At 41.0% G+C, this 14088-nt stretch overlaps 2 protein-coding genes across 5 annotated transcripts; both read left to right on the top strand.

The window, feature by feature from the left end:
* The first annotated feature begins 583 nt into the window (after window positions 1–583).
* On the top strand, window positions 584–7623 carry LOC113153673 (SRSF protein kinase 2-like). Of its 4 annotated transcripts, none has more exons than XM_026347384.1 (15): window positions 584–691; window positions 1630–1893; window positions 1979–2087; window positions 2170–2257; window positions 2374–2461; window positions 2587–2693; window positions 2795–2960; window positions 3117–3142; window positions 3253–3309; window positions 3681–4038; window positions 4205–4302; window positions 5164–5271; window positions 5423–5492; window positions 5682–5774; window positions 5982–7623. In XM_026347384.1, exons 2-15 carry the CDS (start codon window positions 1662–1664, stop codon window positions 6164–6166), a joined length of 1785 nt encoding a protein of 594 aa, XP_026203169.1. In that variant the 5' UTR covers window positions 584–691; window positions 1630–1661; the 3' UTR covers window positions 6167–7623. The 4 variants fall into 4 exon arrangements, with proteins under 4 accessions (XP_026203169.1, XP_026203168.1, XP_026203171.1 ...); XM_026347383.1 differs by having other exon boundaries at window positions 1589–1893; XM_026347386.1 differs by lacking the exon at window positions 584–691 and adding an exon at window positions 839–934.
* A 209-nt stretch (window positions 7624–7832) lies between these two features.
* On the top strand, window positions 7833–12363 carry comtb (catechol-O-methyltransferase b). The gene is made up of 6 exons (XM_026347387.1): window positions 7833–7884; window positions 9025–9196; window positions 11316–11433; window positions 11538–11731; window positions 11828–11959; window positions 12059–12363. Coding segments are annotated over exons 1-6 (798 nt in total). The 5' UTR covers window positions 7833–7882; the 3' UTR covers window positions 12239–12363.
* The last annotated feature ends 1725 nt before the right edge of the window (window positions 12364–14088 follow it).

Raw genomic sequence — 14088 nt, 5'->3', positions numbered from 1 at the left:
TTTATTGCAGGACAGATGATAGACCTTTTTCACAGCAGACATTTTGAGGAGAAGGGACCAATTAATACTGTTCACATTGACTTTGGCCCATTAAATTAGTGCTCATTTATTATTAATTACACAGGTGATTTATTCTATATTAATTCCAAATGTCTGCCACAACATTCCTAATTTAGAATCGAGCCAGGGGCCTTTTTGCGCCTCTCTCTTCTTATCTCTCTATGCTTTACTGTCTGTAATAAATATAAAAATATGTCCAAAAATAATGGATCATGTTAAATTAAGTCAACTGACACTAACCAGGATGTACTGTATGGTGGAGGAAGGTCTTAACCTACAGTGCTTTTTTTTTTTTTATAGGGGATTTGTTTTTTTCTCTAATTCTGTATATGTAAATAACTTGAGTGCATTTACTCAAGTACTGTATTCAGTTACCACATTGAGAATTTTAAGTGGAGTCCTTTTTTGTTAAATAAGTAGTCTGGGGGCACTTTGAGTGTGTGTGTACCTAAATAATACATTATAAATAAATGTTTGAGGGAATGACCTCCTGACGACCTCTGGTGCTGACTGTAGTCAGACCCACAGCAGCAGCAGCAGTCTGCTATTCCGGGACTGTTTTTCTGCTAACACCGAGCAGAGATCCGTTTATTTCCTGCCTTACAACGTATTCCTGCTCCCACTGACAGAGGTAAGTGAAGTCTGATGCGGATCTGCGTTCATTTCGAGCGACTTTTTCCCTTTCTCATCGTAAAGACCAGGAACATGTGTTTTTTAGTCTAACTCTAGAATAAACTTCCTGCGCAAACCTTCAAAATAAGTCTTGATTTGTGCCACGAAAAGTCAATGCAGAACAGACATTTGGGAAAGCGAGCAGGCTAACACTGGACGACCTAATCATTAAAAGAAGGAGGATAGAAACAGTTTAGCAAGTGTAAGTATTTTATAAATGTTTTACACGTCCGACAGCAAAGTGGGAAAGATGAGCGCTGGTAAAAAATGTTAATGTGTTAAGATAAGATAGCTGTTCACACAAACCAGTTAGCAGCTAGGCTAAACGCTGTGTAGTGTATCAACATGTGACAGCGTAGGACAGCTCAAGCTAACCAAAGCTGAATTACTGTTGTGGGAATGGACTTTTATTTTGAAGTGTGCTGCTAAAACGCGTCTCTCCATAGTTTCTTTTATCTTCCTTGAATTAACCCACTATTGGAGATATTCAGAGCTGTCTGAACGACTGCAATCTTCCTAATGTCTAAACTGTTTTACAAAATAAGATCTTTACAAAGCCATTGCTTCAGATTTGACAGTCATGTTTACAACAGAGGTGCCCAAAGTGCAGCAGTTCATGCAAGATCAGGAAGAGTTGATTGGTGGCTGGGTCAGTGTCAGGAGCTATTTACGTTGACATGTCATTCATCCAGCTAAAAATAAACATACACATTCACTAGGCCCTTTGAAATGTCATTGCAAACAGCTTGCTGCAGTCAGTGACTCTTCACTCAGCGAATCTTAACAACATGTAGAAATCCTTCAAGACCTCGTTCCATTTTTGAATTGATCCTATGTAAAAGCTTTTTCCTTGTAGCTTTCCTCCTGAGCGCTGCTGTCATCCGCTCTCACCCTCAGCCGTGCTCGAACCCAGCAGCTTCCAGTTGGACATGTCGTCATCATATGCTGCAGCTATATCAGCACTTCTCACCGCTAACTCCTCTAATCCACCCGTCAAATCCAGTCCACGTCCTCCTCCAGACGCGGCGAGGAGTCCTAAACCGTCCAGCCCTCCCAGCGAACGTGCCCTCTGCCCTCCACTTGAACAGAAAGATCATCATTTACCTGAACCTCTGGGATCTTATGAGGAGCAACAAGAGAATCCTGCAGACTATGGCCCTGGTGGGTAATACCCTGACACCAAACACCAACACACTGGTTCAGATTACGTTTTTTTAATGCAGATTCCACGTTGGGTTGTATGCAGGTGGTTATTACCCTTTAGAGATTGGAGAGATTTTCGTTGACCGTTACCAAGTTGTTAAGAAGCTGGGATGGGGCCACTTCTCTACAGTATGGCTCTGCTGGGACATGGAGTAAGTACAGGCATTTCACTTTTCACAAATAATACAGTAAATAGATAACAGCTAACTAGCTATCGCAATTGTTTACGTGCAGGCAGAGGCATTTTGTGGCTCTGAAGGTGGTGAAGAGTGCTCAAACATTCACAGAGACGGCACTGGATGAGATCAAACTTCTGAAATGTGTCAGTGCGACCACGCTGATTTGATTTTTGATGTGAACTTGTCCTCGGAATTTTAGTGTGCTGTAATTTACAACAAACACATGCTTGTCATTATATGTTTAATATATGATCACCAGGTACGGGATAGTGACCCCAAAGATCCAAAACGGGACAGAATCGTGCAGCTCATCGACGACTTCAGGGTCTGTGGAGTGAACGGAGAGCGTATCCTTTGCAGAGCCAGACAGTGTGTCACTGTAACTTGTGTGTCTTCTGCCTCACAGTGCCCAATCTCTTAGCTTGATATCAAAGCTTTATGGTATGAAATGGTGCCCTTAATCATTCACCAGATGTGTGCATGGTTCTGGAGGTGCTGGGCCACCAGCTGCTGAGATGGATCATTAAATCCAACTACACTGGCCTCCCTCTGCCCTGCGTTAAGAGCATCCTCAGACAGGTAGCACGTAACACTTAATCGGTGCCTCTTCATTCCATTTCATCAAATCGCTGTAATGAGAAATGCACTGACAGTGTGTCAATTTTCATTCCTTATCGCAGGTTCTGCAGGGTTTGGATTACTTGCACACTAAATGCAAGATTATCCACACGGACATTAAGCCAGAAAACATCCTCCTGAGAGTGGACGAGGTTTATATTCAGAAACTGGCGGCCAATACTAAGCTTTGGCAGCTGCCAGTGTCTTCTGCTATCACCAGCTCCACAGGTTAGTGATGCTGTGTTAGTCACACAGTCATGTAGGTTTGATACTGATGCTCTTTACAATATGAGGGATATTTCTAATTTGACACATATAGTTTTTTTACCCACATTTATAACATTTGGCGCCTCTTTCCCCTGCTGATGTTTTATTTTCTGCCAGAGAACAGAGGCTCTAGAGAAAAACAGGTGTGTAATGTGAAAATGATCTCGTTTCTTTACTACTTCACCTCTTTTATTAACACGTTTGTTTTTCTTTTACAATCGACTTATAATCATCTTTTCTGCTATCTCTTAAGCATTTATCCAACTTGCTGGGGAAGCTGACTGGAGTTTTCCACACTCTCGGGGAGTGGGTAAGATAGATATTGTGGTGTTTGTTTGTTTCTGCAGTTGCGCTTTGTTAAGTTAGTAAGTTAAGATAGTAAGTGGAATTTAACAGGAAAAAACCACACAGTGCATACAAAAAAAAACTCCACACAAATATAAAAATGTTCTATAACACTGTTGGTAAAAGAAGTTATTAAAAAGTCATTGAGCACTAAATTCTTTAAATGTCTGTATCGACAGTGACGATCAAATCTGGTGGTGTCTGTAAATATATATTTAGCTATGAACATAATTATAAAAATAACGTAATTGTTTGAGAAACTTGGGAAAATGTACAATTTCTTTCACTGCTTGCTAACGTCCGATTTTCTCACCACAACCAACTGCACCCACGCAGTCCAGCAAGGTCGCAGGGAGCCCAATTAAGAGACTGACGAGGAAAGACAGGAGTCGGCGAGCACAGGAGAGCGCCATGGACTGCAAACAAAGAGACAAACCTCATGTATCATTTTCTGATGGGACCCCTGCCTCTAGCACCCATAGATCCACCAAGCTCACAGGACCTGACCTCACATTAAGGAGACAGACTATGCTATTTGAAGACAAACTGGACTCCGCTCCGCACAGCCACAGACACTCCATCTGTTCATGGCCAGACCTCAACGCAGATGCGCCTGTCTCTGGCTCTAGATCAGTGTTATTACAACATACTGCAGACAGAAAGCCAGCCCCTATTTCAACATCCTGTCCCCATGGTTAGTCTCATGTCACCCGTGTGTTTTTCTAAATCTTGACACCAGCAGTTTGTTCCTCTTCGTGTGGACCCCTAATGTTTACAGTTTGGCAACAATCTGTAAATCTAAATGCACTCAAACTTTATTAATGTCTGATAAGCCGTCAAATCATTTTAATGTGTTTAAGGTAACAATGACTCAGATTTACTTCTGGACTTACTGAGGCCCCAGAATGCTGAGAAAATCCTCATCAAGATTGCTGACCTGGGCAACGCCTGCTGGGTGGTGAGTTTTTTTAATAATAACCCTAAAACTAAAAAGTTCACTTTTATTTTATATTTTATTTATATTTATTTTTAGAACTTAATGCGACAGTTGCATTCTTAAGAGCATATTACTGAGGAAAACACAGCTGCCATATGTTTAAAGTGAGACAAGACTGTGTGGGCTGATTCAAAATGTTGCTTGAGAGAATTCTGCAGAATGATCTTGTGCTTTTCACTTTCACCCAGCACTGGTTGTTAAGCTTCTGTTTCACTTGGCAGAGACTCCTGATGACTGTTCAACTGAAAAAAAAAGCACACTTTTTTGCATGGCTCTAAGGCTGGCAATGTCTTCTACTGTGACCTAAATTAAAATAACTTAGATAACAAGGCAGTTAAGTAAGTAAGACCTCTTTTCAGCACATATGTCTTGATATTTGATGATCCTTTAAATTGTTCTCTAGGTCCACCATAAGGTTAATGTGCTGTGTATTTCAATAGTCCAGTACTTTGCTTTATATTGCAATAGCAACAATATTCCCAGCAGCTGTTTGGTGCTAATTAGCAAATGCTTCCAGCCTAGACTATGACAGTAAACTTACTGTGTGTATGTTTGCTGAACACCAGCATATTAACAATATTCTGTATGCGTGTTAGCATGTTGGTGTTATAATTTTGCTCAGCACACTACTTTGTATTAAGTAAAGCTTATGTTTGACATACTTTTGTATATTAACATAAAGCTAAGATATTAATGTAGAATAAAAAGTCCTGTAGAGTGTTAAATAATTGTGCCAGTAACAATTCTCTAGGTTACAGAACTAGTCATAGATGTGATGGATTTTATGGGGCAACATTAAAACCTGATTCATCTTGCTGTCAGCACACACACTTCACTGAAGACATCCAGACATGTCAGTACCGTTCTGTGGAGGTCCTGATCGGTGCTGACTACGACACACCAGCCGACATCTGGAGCACTGCCTGCATGGTGAGATGAGCACCTGCGTACAGTAGATGTGATTAAAAAACAAACAAACAAACAAAAATCTATTCCTCCTTATTTAATATGTTTCAATGCACCATTGTCATATCTACATGTGTCATGAACCTTTTTTTGTGGCTGTTTGTGTGTTCTGCAGGCATTTGAGCTGGCCACAGGGGACTATCTGTTTGACCCCCAGTCAGGAGCCACATTCACACGAGAGGAAGGTTTGTGTTGTTGAATCACCTTTTGTCTGTAATTAATCTTAATTTGTCTGTAATTTGTTAATACTCTTGACTTAGATGAAGATCGGATCTTTATTATTATTATTGCAGAAAACCATGAAATTCCAGAAAGTTCACATACTTTTTCTTGCCACTGTACATGTGATTGTAATACAGTGTCTGTCCATGCAGATCACATCGCCCACATCATTGAGCTGCTGGGAGCCCTCCCGGCCCAATTTGCCCTCTCGGGGAGAAATTCCAAACGATATTTCAACCGTAAAGGTAAATTGTAGTGATTCATTCAAAATACGCCAGATCAATGAGCATTTGGGACTTTACTATGATGGAGTGCTTGTCATTATGAACACCCCAACACACTTGTTGACTGGTGAGAAAGTGATAAATTACTTGTAATAAAAATTGTGTGCAGAAAATAAAATTGCCTTTATTTGTGCCTTTCATATCAGTCTGCTATCTTTATTTGTGCAGGACAACTGCGGCACATCTCGAAGCTCAAGCCGTGGAGCCTGTTTGAAATCCTGCTGGATAAGTACGAGTGGCCACAGGAGGAAGCTGCCCAGTTTAGCTCGTTCCTCCTGACAATGTTGGAACTGCTACCAGAGAAAAGAGCAACAGCTGCCCAGTGTCTGAAACACCCCTGGATTGTCTCCTAGACACACTGGTGGTGTCTTGTTCGTGTCCCAGTGGACTAACTCTCTGTTCAGGAGCAGACTGACACATAGGACCTGACATATGACTTGGTCAGCTGTTTGATTTTGACAGGTGATGGCATAACATTTCAGAAATATTTATTAGCCTAAGAGCCTTTTCCCTGTTGGGCTTCTGGGTCTTTTAATATTTTCATGGCAGTCGCATATCATTCTGGCACAGCAATGACCAAAGGGAAGTTTTATCTTACTGGAACAGTACCTTCAGACATGATCGCACATTTATCGAGTTAGAATAAACTCAACTGTTATAAAATTGCCTTTGTTCTTCAGTAGTTGCTTCCACGACAGGTAACTCAACACTTACGTTTGGAGCAGTGAACTGATTGGTGCTGACTACGACACACCAGGTTGTAGCAAATCTTTCTGAAGCAGGAGGAGAAGGAGTCTCTGAAGTGTCAACTTCCATACTCCTGGCAGATACGGCGAGTTTATACTGAATAGTAACCCCCTAGTGCACAGTGCTGCTTCTTGGCAACAAACCAACAATCACATCATCACACGCATTATGAAAGTAATGTGCAAATTAATGTTTTATTGACTTTCTTGCAGAAAATGCCTCCAGTTGCTAAAGTAGCACTTTTTTTTTTCTCCACACATGAAATAAAAAAATGACTATTTAAAATCTTTTTATGTACAAAACTACAAAGTTTTACAATTTATTACTTATTTGCTGTTAAAACATTTTTTAAAAAGTGCATACATTTCATTTATTATATTTCCAAACTTTGATGCAGTACTGCTTTGATTCCCTTAAATCCACTACACTTTACACATAAAACCATTTTGCAGTTGGGAGGGCTGCAAATAAATACAAAAAAGTACAATTTTCTTATCTGGAAAACAATAAATGTTGAGTAACTGAGCAACTCCAAATTGATGCCAGCTGCACCATCAAGTGGCTACAGAAGTGACTTCAGCTGTTATACAATGTTGCTTCTAGGCAACAAACCCACTCATTTTTTAAAAATCAATTTCAAATAATGAATGTTAGTAAATGTCCATAAACTATAAATTAACTAAACTAAACTGTATACTCATCAGTAAATGTAAAAATATATTTTCAGGCAGTTGAAAATGGGTGAAATTGTGACAGTCTTGTCATTAACATGCTATGACATGCCAAAAAAAAAAAAAAGAAAAGCCCAGTTAAAGGTGGTGTGATCCCGGGAATGCATTTCATTAGCTCATTCAGTCTCCTCCTCACTTTATTACAGCAGACTGGTGACATTACACAAGAACTAATTCTGTGACAGTAACTTTGTTTTGATCACATTTTATTGGAAATTGTGGAAAAATGAAAACAAGACAGTACAAGTTCCGAACTATTCACCAATATATCCGGGTAAACATCTACACCTGAGAGTGCGGAGAGTTAACCCTAATAAAACAACGAATGCTAAGCAGGGATTATTCTCTTCTTTTCCCAATCTGTGTGTGTGTGTGTGTGTGCGTGTGTGCGCGCGCACTGTTGAGATTTTGCTTGTTATGCATTCCCTGCATGCTCACATTCAGCAGAGCTCTGAGATGGGGGATGGAAGGAAGAAGGGGGGGGAGGAGTTAGTCTCACATAAATGCAGTCATATGTTCTCAAAACTCAACAGATTTTCCTCTAGCTGGGGAGGAGGTGAGAAGAGCACAGGGAGCCCTGCCTGCCCACACATGTAAGTCGAATTTGCTGTTTGAATTCAATCTGGTCTTTTATAAATGCACCAGTTGTGTTTTAGTACCTAATAAGTGTTTGTTCCCGTGCTGCTCAGGGGAGAGCGCTGCTCATTTCATCCTGTATCCTGTTTTGGATTGCTGAGTGTGTGCAGCACTCGCATTGGAAAATTGGTGGAGAAATACAGATGAAATCTAATGCTGACAAACTGATATGTTGTTTTTACAACCTATAATAAATCCCATATTTATTAATAAAGACCTTTTAGATATTCTGATATTGCATTTTTGTTTATACGAGCACGTTTTGGTTGTGACTGAATCCACTCACACAGCATGCCAGGCGTGTAGCTTGATGTTGTGCAATCGTGTCTCTACACAATAACATTAAACAACAACAACAAGAAGATGAGGATGTTATCAAGCTGGACCAAGACTCTTCTGCATATCTGTCCCTGATTATGTTTGTGGATGTTAGGATAAAGCCAAAGTAAAGGTCAAAGTCCCAGTGCTCTACCTTTTGTGACACAGCTCTTAACCCCTAAACAGTTGCCATGCAACTCAAACTCCAAATCAAAAGGAATTACCTCAACCACCACTGGTCTTTCACAGTTGTATTATTCGTGCAAGGTAGAGTCGTTTCCAGCCAGGTCTGTCACTGCTTTCCCACAGAACGAGCCTTTGTTGAGGATTCTGGAGGGGTTTTTTTTTTTTTCCTCCTTCTTTTCGCCTTCTTCTTCCCACTTTATCTTTTCTCCAGATTTCTGAACAAACTAATTGCTTCTAGAAGCGGGAAAGCTGCACACAAAGCGCTGTGTTGTATATTGCAGTTGATAGATAAAGATATTGCACAGTGATATTGTCACATTGATGTGTGCGTGTGTGTGTGTGTGTGTGTACAAGCTTGGTCTTGGCGACAGCTGATGTTGAAAACAGAAGCAGCAACACCATTGTACACTGCATAGTAAACACCCATCTCATTAGCACGACACAAAGGGAGAGGTAGAGCGAGGGGAGGGTGGGCTTTCATTTATCTCATGCAGATGTGTTCTTATTTCTCGCTTCTTTTATCCCTTCCTTATCTATAATGTAGCGCCATGTCCCTGTGCTGAATTAATGTTCATGCTCTGTGTTGGTTGCAGGATGTGGCTGACCCTTCTTTACAGCTGCACCGGCGGAGCAGCTCTCCTGTATGCCCTGTACAAATGGGTGATCCCGGCCGCTGTGCAGCATCACGGAGGATTGGCGCTGGTTTGGCATGATTTCATTGTGGAGCGGCTGATGAACACACTGACCTGGTCCACTCGTCCACAGGTGTGCCATATCTATACAATACTCACCTGTCATAAAAAGCAGCCCCTGCACGCTAATGACCAAACTGAAGGGATGTAGTGAAGTCGGACTGGGGATAAAGATAAGATTCAGGAAACAAAAAGGAGTGGTCGCATACACGTAGGACTAATGTAAATGACACCAAGGTTCACGTGCATACCTGCAGTCTTTTTAAGACTAATATGACACATTGCATAGTATGTGTTCAGAAACCAAAGTCCTGACCAAATGAAAGTTTTGACTTTATGGTGGAGCTAGATGAAAAGTCAGATGATCAGCAAAGTTATTAGGATTCTTTTTGAGGAGAATATCAGCACATTCGGTAAATATCCTGGCAATATGTTCAATAGTGGTTGAGACATTTAACTTCAAACCACAAATGCCAATCTCAAAATTATCATCAAGGCACTTTACGTAGTAATGTCATACTAAATGCTAAAGAAAAACCCAACAACTCCCACTTGAGCAAGTAGCAGGTAACAGTGCAGAGGGAGAACTGCTTTTATTGCAGCAGAACCAGGGTCATGGTGCAGCTGCCTCGACCAAGTAGGGTAAGTAGAAAGGGGGGAGTGTGGGGAAAAAAAAAAGCAATAAGAAGCCTGTGTGATTATTCAACATTTTACAATTTGCCATTGCCTCTGATGGTATGTCCAAATTTAATGTATTATACATTTTCTTCAATATTATCTAAAAATTATTTTTTAAAAAAGAGCATTTTACACAGCCGTGCAAAAATCCCTTATCAGATGTTTATTTTCTTCACGGTCGATCGTTGCACAAGTCAGGTGCAGGTCTCACATGAAGCAATACGTTAAACCACTCTGTCCATCCGTTATCTATACTGCTTCTTCTGTTAGGGGTCGCAGGGCGTGGGGCGGGGAGCTGGAGCTGGTAACACAGTGAGAGCCAACGATTCACACTCACATTCACTCTATTCTATTCTACTATATTCTATTCTATTCTAATCTTTTCTAATGCAAGAGTTACTTTTTTTTAAAAAAAAAGGTATTGTTGTGTTCAGAGTGTGTCCTGGTAAATTTCACTTTACATTTTGTACGTATATATTAATTTGTTGCAAACAATAATGAGGAATAAGTGGGACATAACTGTATGTTAAAGGTTTCAAACACACACGAGTGTTATTAGTTCTGGCTGATTCGACTCAAGTTGTTGGACAGCATGCTTGGTGTTTACTAAGGTTGTCAAACTCTGTGTTCACAAAGCTTCAGCTGCGACTTTTCTCACAGTAACATGTGCAACACAGCTAACAGTCCTGAGACGTGGTCAGGCAATGTAAAGTAAATCTCCATCTGCTACAGCACCGGCTATTAGAAACTGGGACCTTCAGCCTGAATCAGATCCAAATGCAAACTATTGTGACAGCTGCAGTTTAAAGACGCGTGGGATCTCCAAACAAAGCATAGTGAAGCAGTGACGCAGCAACAATTAGGCAGAAGCATAAACAGGTTGACAACTACTTGCACTGGTTTAGACTATAAGAGAACTTGTTAAGGGTAGCCACATTTACAGAGTTAGCGAGTAGTCCATGGATTGTACATCTAACACTGAATTTATCGCTTCATAAGAAAGGAATATAGACTGTTTTCCACTCACAATCATCAACATATTATCACGCAGCCTCTTTAAAATACAGTAGATTACCCAGTATGTCCTCTCTGTTGTACTCGCCCAGTAATCGGACTCTAACAGTAAAGCTGTAGCTTATGCAGGTCACGTCAACTGTGTGTCAGAGTGGCCATCAGCTTATTGGCAACAAGTGTGTGGATGCTGAACCACACGGATCAGTGTAGTGAAAACAAATATGTTTTACTGCAGTGTCAAGTCTTTATGTATTTTTTTTTTCAGGACACAGTATGTTCAGCATATTGAATCTCAGAACCCTATCGAGTTACATGTGCAAATCACTGCAGATCCCTCTGTCTATTAAGTTGACCTGCAGCAGCCCTTTATTAAAGGGTGATACACTTTTATCATTTTGTCCTAAGGTGTAGATTCAACTTCTTCGCTTAGAATATATACATATTCATAAACACGCTTGAAAAAAAAGACAGACACGTGGTACTGTTTCCCCTGTCCTCAGCGGATCCTGCGTGCAGTACAGCAGAGCGCCACTAGAGGAGACCCTCGCAGTGTGGTCAGAGCAATAGACCAGTTCTGCAGACACAAGGAGTGGGCCATGAATGTTGGGGATGAGAAAGGTGCTGACTTCTCTCTTCTATTGATTTATTTTTTTTACTATGTGCATACTTGATGCAGACGTATGGTTTGGTATCTCCTTTGTTAATTGTTTCTTTGACAACAGGCTGCATCCTTGACTCTGTGGTGTCTGAGTTAAACCCGTCCACTGTGTTGGAGCTGGGAACCTACTGTGGCTACTCCACGGTGCGGATCGCCAGTCTGCTTCCTCCTCACGCCAAGCTCATCACTCTGGAATTTAACCCGGACTTTGCTGCGGTTGCTCGTCAGGTCATCGCTTGGGCCGGACTGCAGGGCAAAGTAAAGCTTTGTGTCTTTACGTGAATTGAAATGGAAATGAATGAAAGAGTGCCGACAAGTCAGAGTGTTTGCTTTGAATTTTTTTTTTTCCCCCAGGTCCAGTTAGTCGAAGGAGCATCCGGTGACTGGATCCCCAAAATGAAGGAGCAGTTTGGGGTTAAAACATTTGATCTGGTTTTCCTGGATCACTGGAAGGATCGCTACCTCCCTGACACTAAACTAATGGAGGCAAGTTGTCACGCTCATTTTCCACACATCACCCTCTTGAATTCTCTACCACGACACTCTGACGACACTGAATGCTGTTTTTTTTTTTTTTTTTTTTAGGAGTGTGGCCTCCTCAGAAAAGGCAGCATCCTGCTGGCAGACAATGTCATCTGCCCTGGGACCCCTGACTACCTGGAATATGTCCGTAACAGCCCACGATACAAAAGCCAGTACTTTAAATCTCACTTGGAGTACACCAAAGCGGAGGATGGCTTGGAGAAGTCTGTCTTCTTAGGGTAGTTTTTTTTTTTAACAAAAAGTGTTGTGTTTTGCATAAGTACTAATAAACCTCAGATTTCTGTAACATCAAGTTTTAAACCTGTTTTTTCTAAAACGTGAAAATAAATGTAATAGGACAGAAAATATTATTAGTGTTGTGTGATTTATTATTCATTAAACCAGCTGGTGCTCTCTATGCTGGTACAGTAGGCGGCAGCAGTGATACCAGTGTGAAACAGGCACCTAACTGACAGCTGCAAACTGATCCGAGGGCTGTTCTTCTAGGAGCATCAACTCGGATCAATAATAAATCTAATCCAGCTGCATTCTGTGGCGCACTAACCTACTTTGTGCTCGGATATTCTCCACCAGTGTGCAAGTGTTGACAGGTGTGTGAAAGTGAAAGAGAGAGAGAGAGAGAGAGTGTGTGTGTGTGAGACAGAGAGCTTGAATCAAATTGCTGCTCATCTAATCTCTCTGAGTGACAGAGGTCCATCATATGAGGGGGAGGGAGTTCTACCATTTGGTTCAGTTGTATGGGGGGAAAAAAAAAAAAGGGCTAGTCCACCTAGTGCTTTCTTCACAGACCCCTGCATGATAATCCCAATCTGTGACCATTAGTGCGCCGAGAGAGCGAGCGTGGAGAGGGTTCAACAGACATAAAGAGAACGGGAGAGTGAGGGAGTGGGTGAGTGGACGGGGGTGGGTTGGTGGGTGTATGGGGTCTGCCTGGACAGAGATGCACACAGGAAAAAGAAAGAGAGAGCGAGAGAGAGAGAGCTTTTAAGGGATTTGGCAGTGATTTGTGGAATCTCACTGCTGTAATGTAGCACTTTTTCTGCACTTTTCCAGGATTCTGCCATGATACCGGACCCCTGACGCTCCCAACGGCAACGTTGTCATTTTTTTTTTTTTTTGCCTTCTTTTTTTGAACCATTGTTTTTAGTCTGTACGCGGTTATTTTCCAGAGTGCACAGTCTGAGATGACAGAGGATTTACTTTTTGTTGAAAAGCAAAGAGCCTTGCTTCTAGGTATATAATCACATTTTAAAACATGGATGGAGGCCCGCGTGGAAGAGCTCGCGTGATGGATGAAATTAAGACTGATTGATGAAGCACGGGCAGGTAAGCAGCATGTTTACATGAGGGAGTTTCTCTACTTGGCTGTTTCAAAAAGGGACAAATACTAAATTGCAAAAGTTGTTTGGGCTCAGCTCAACTCAGGTTCCTATTTAAATGTTGATTTTGAGATTCTTTTCGTATAATTTCTATGAATTTGAACATCACACGTACTTCACGTGTAGATAAATAATATGTAGCGAGTGTACATACATATAACATAATAAAAGAAATGAAATGTCTGTGCATGTAAACTGTAATTTATGTTTAATTCGTGTCAAACAAAGCATTCAGTGACTCCACTTCTATCAGTTTGATTTGATGCTTTCAGTACTGTTGTCAGTGGTCTTTGGGCAGATATAATTAACCTGCTCCAGCTTCTGGAGCATGAAATGCTACGGAGGTTCAGTTGATGTTTTTCGTTTTGCAAAATTTATAATGTTTTCCATCATCGGCTTTCAGCAGCTCTTCATGAGAAAAGCCTCCAGCATTCACTCTGTGTCATCCTGCATGCTGCCTTAAAATCCTCTCTTCAGCCACAGATGCTTTTATACTGTATATAAACATACTGTAGCTTATACTGTGTTTTCTCTTTTCTTATATTTTCTTGTGCTGATTTGTTGTGCATAGATGCAATATTCAACCCCAAACCCATCCCCCAATGCCCCCCACACACACACACACACACACAAGGTTTTTTTTTTTTTACCAGTGTGATTTAATTTCTATCTTTATATATTTTAGTTAAAATG

This window comes from Anabas testudineus, chromosome 5, assembly GCF_900324465.2.
Source record: "Anabas testudineus chromosome 5, fAnaTes1.2, whole genome shotgun sequence".
NCBI classification, from domain to species: Eukaryota; Metazoa; Chordata; class Actinopteri; order Anabantiformes; family Anabantidae; genus Anabas; species Anabas testudineus.
Note: the sequence above shows the minus strand (reverse complement) of the source record. Positions and strands in the feature narration are given on the sequence as shown.

Excerpts from the sequence above, each read along its gene's own strand:
- comtb (XM_026347387.1), top strand. Across the intron at positions 11,732-11,827 it reads GGGCCGGACTGCAGGGCAAA|GTCCAGTTAGTCGAAGGAGC; the intron begins GTAAAGCTTTGT and ends TTTTTCCCCCAG. Across the intron at positions 11,960-12,058 it reads CTGACACTAAACTAATGGAG|GAGTGTGGCCTCCTCAGAAA; the intron begins GCAAGTTGTCAC and ends TTTTTTTTTTAG.
- LOC113153673 (XM_026347384.1), top strand. The coding sequence starts at position 1,662 with ATGTCGTCATCATATGCTGCAGCTATATCAGCACTTCTCACCGCTAAC. Across the intron at positions 2,088-2,169 it reads TGGCTCTGCTGGGACATGGA|GCAGAGGCATTTTGTGGCTC; the intron begins GTAAGTACAGGC and ends GTTTACGTGCAG. Across the intron at positions 2,462-2,586 it reads CTGTGGAGTGAACGGAGAGC|ATGTGTGCATGGTTCTGGAG; the intron begins GTATCCTTTGCA and ends ATCATTCACCAG.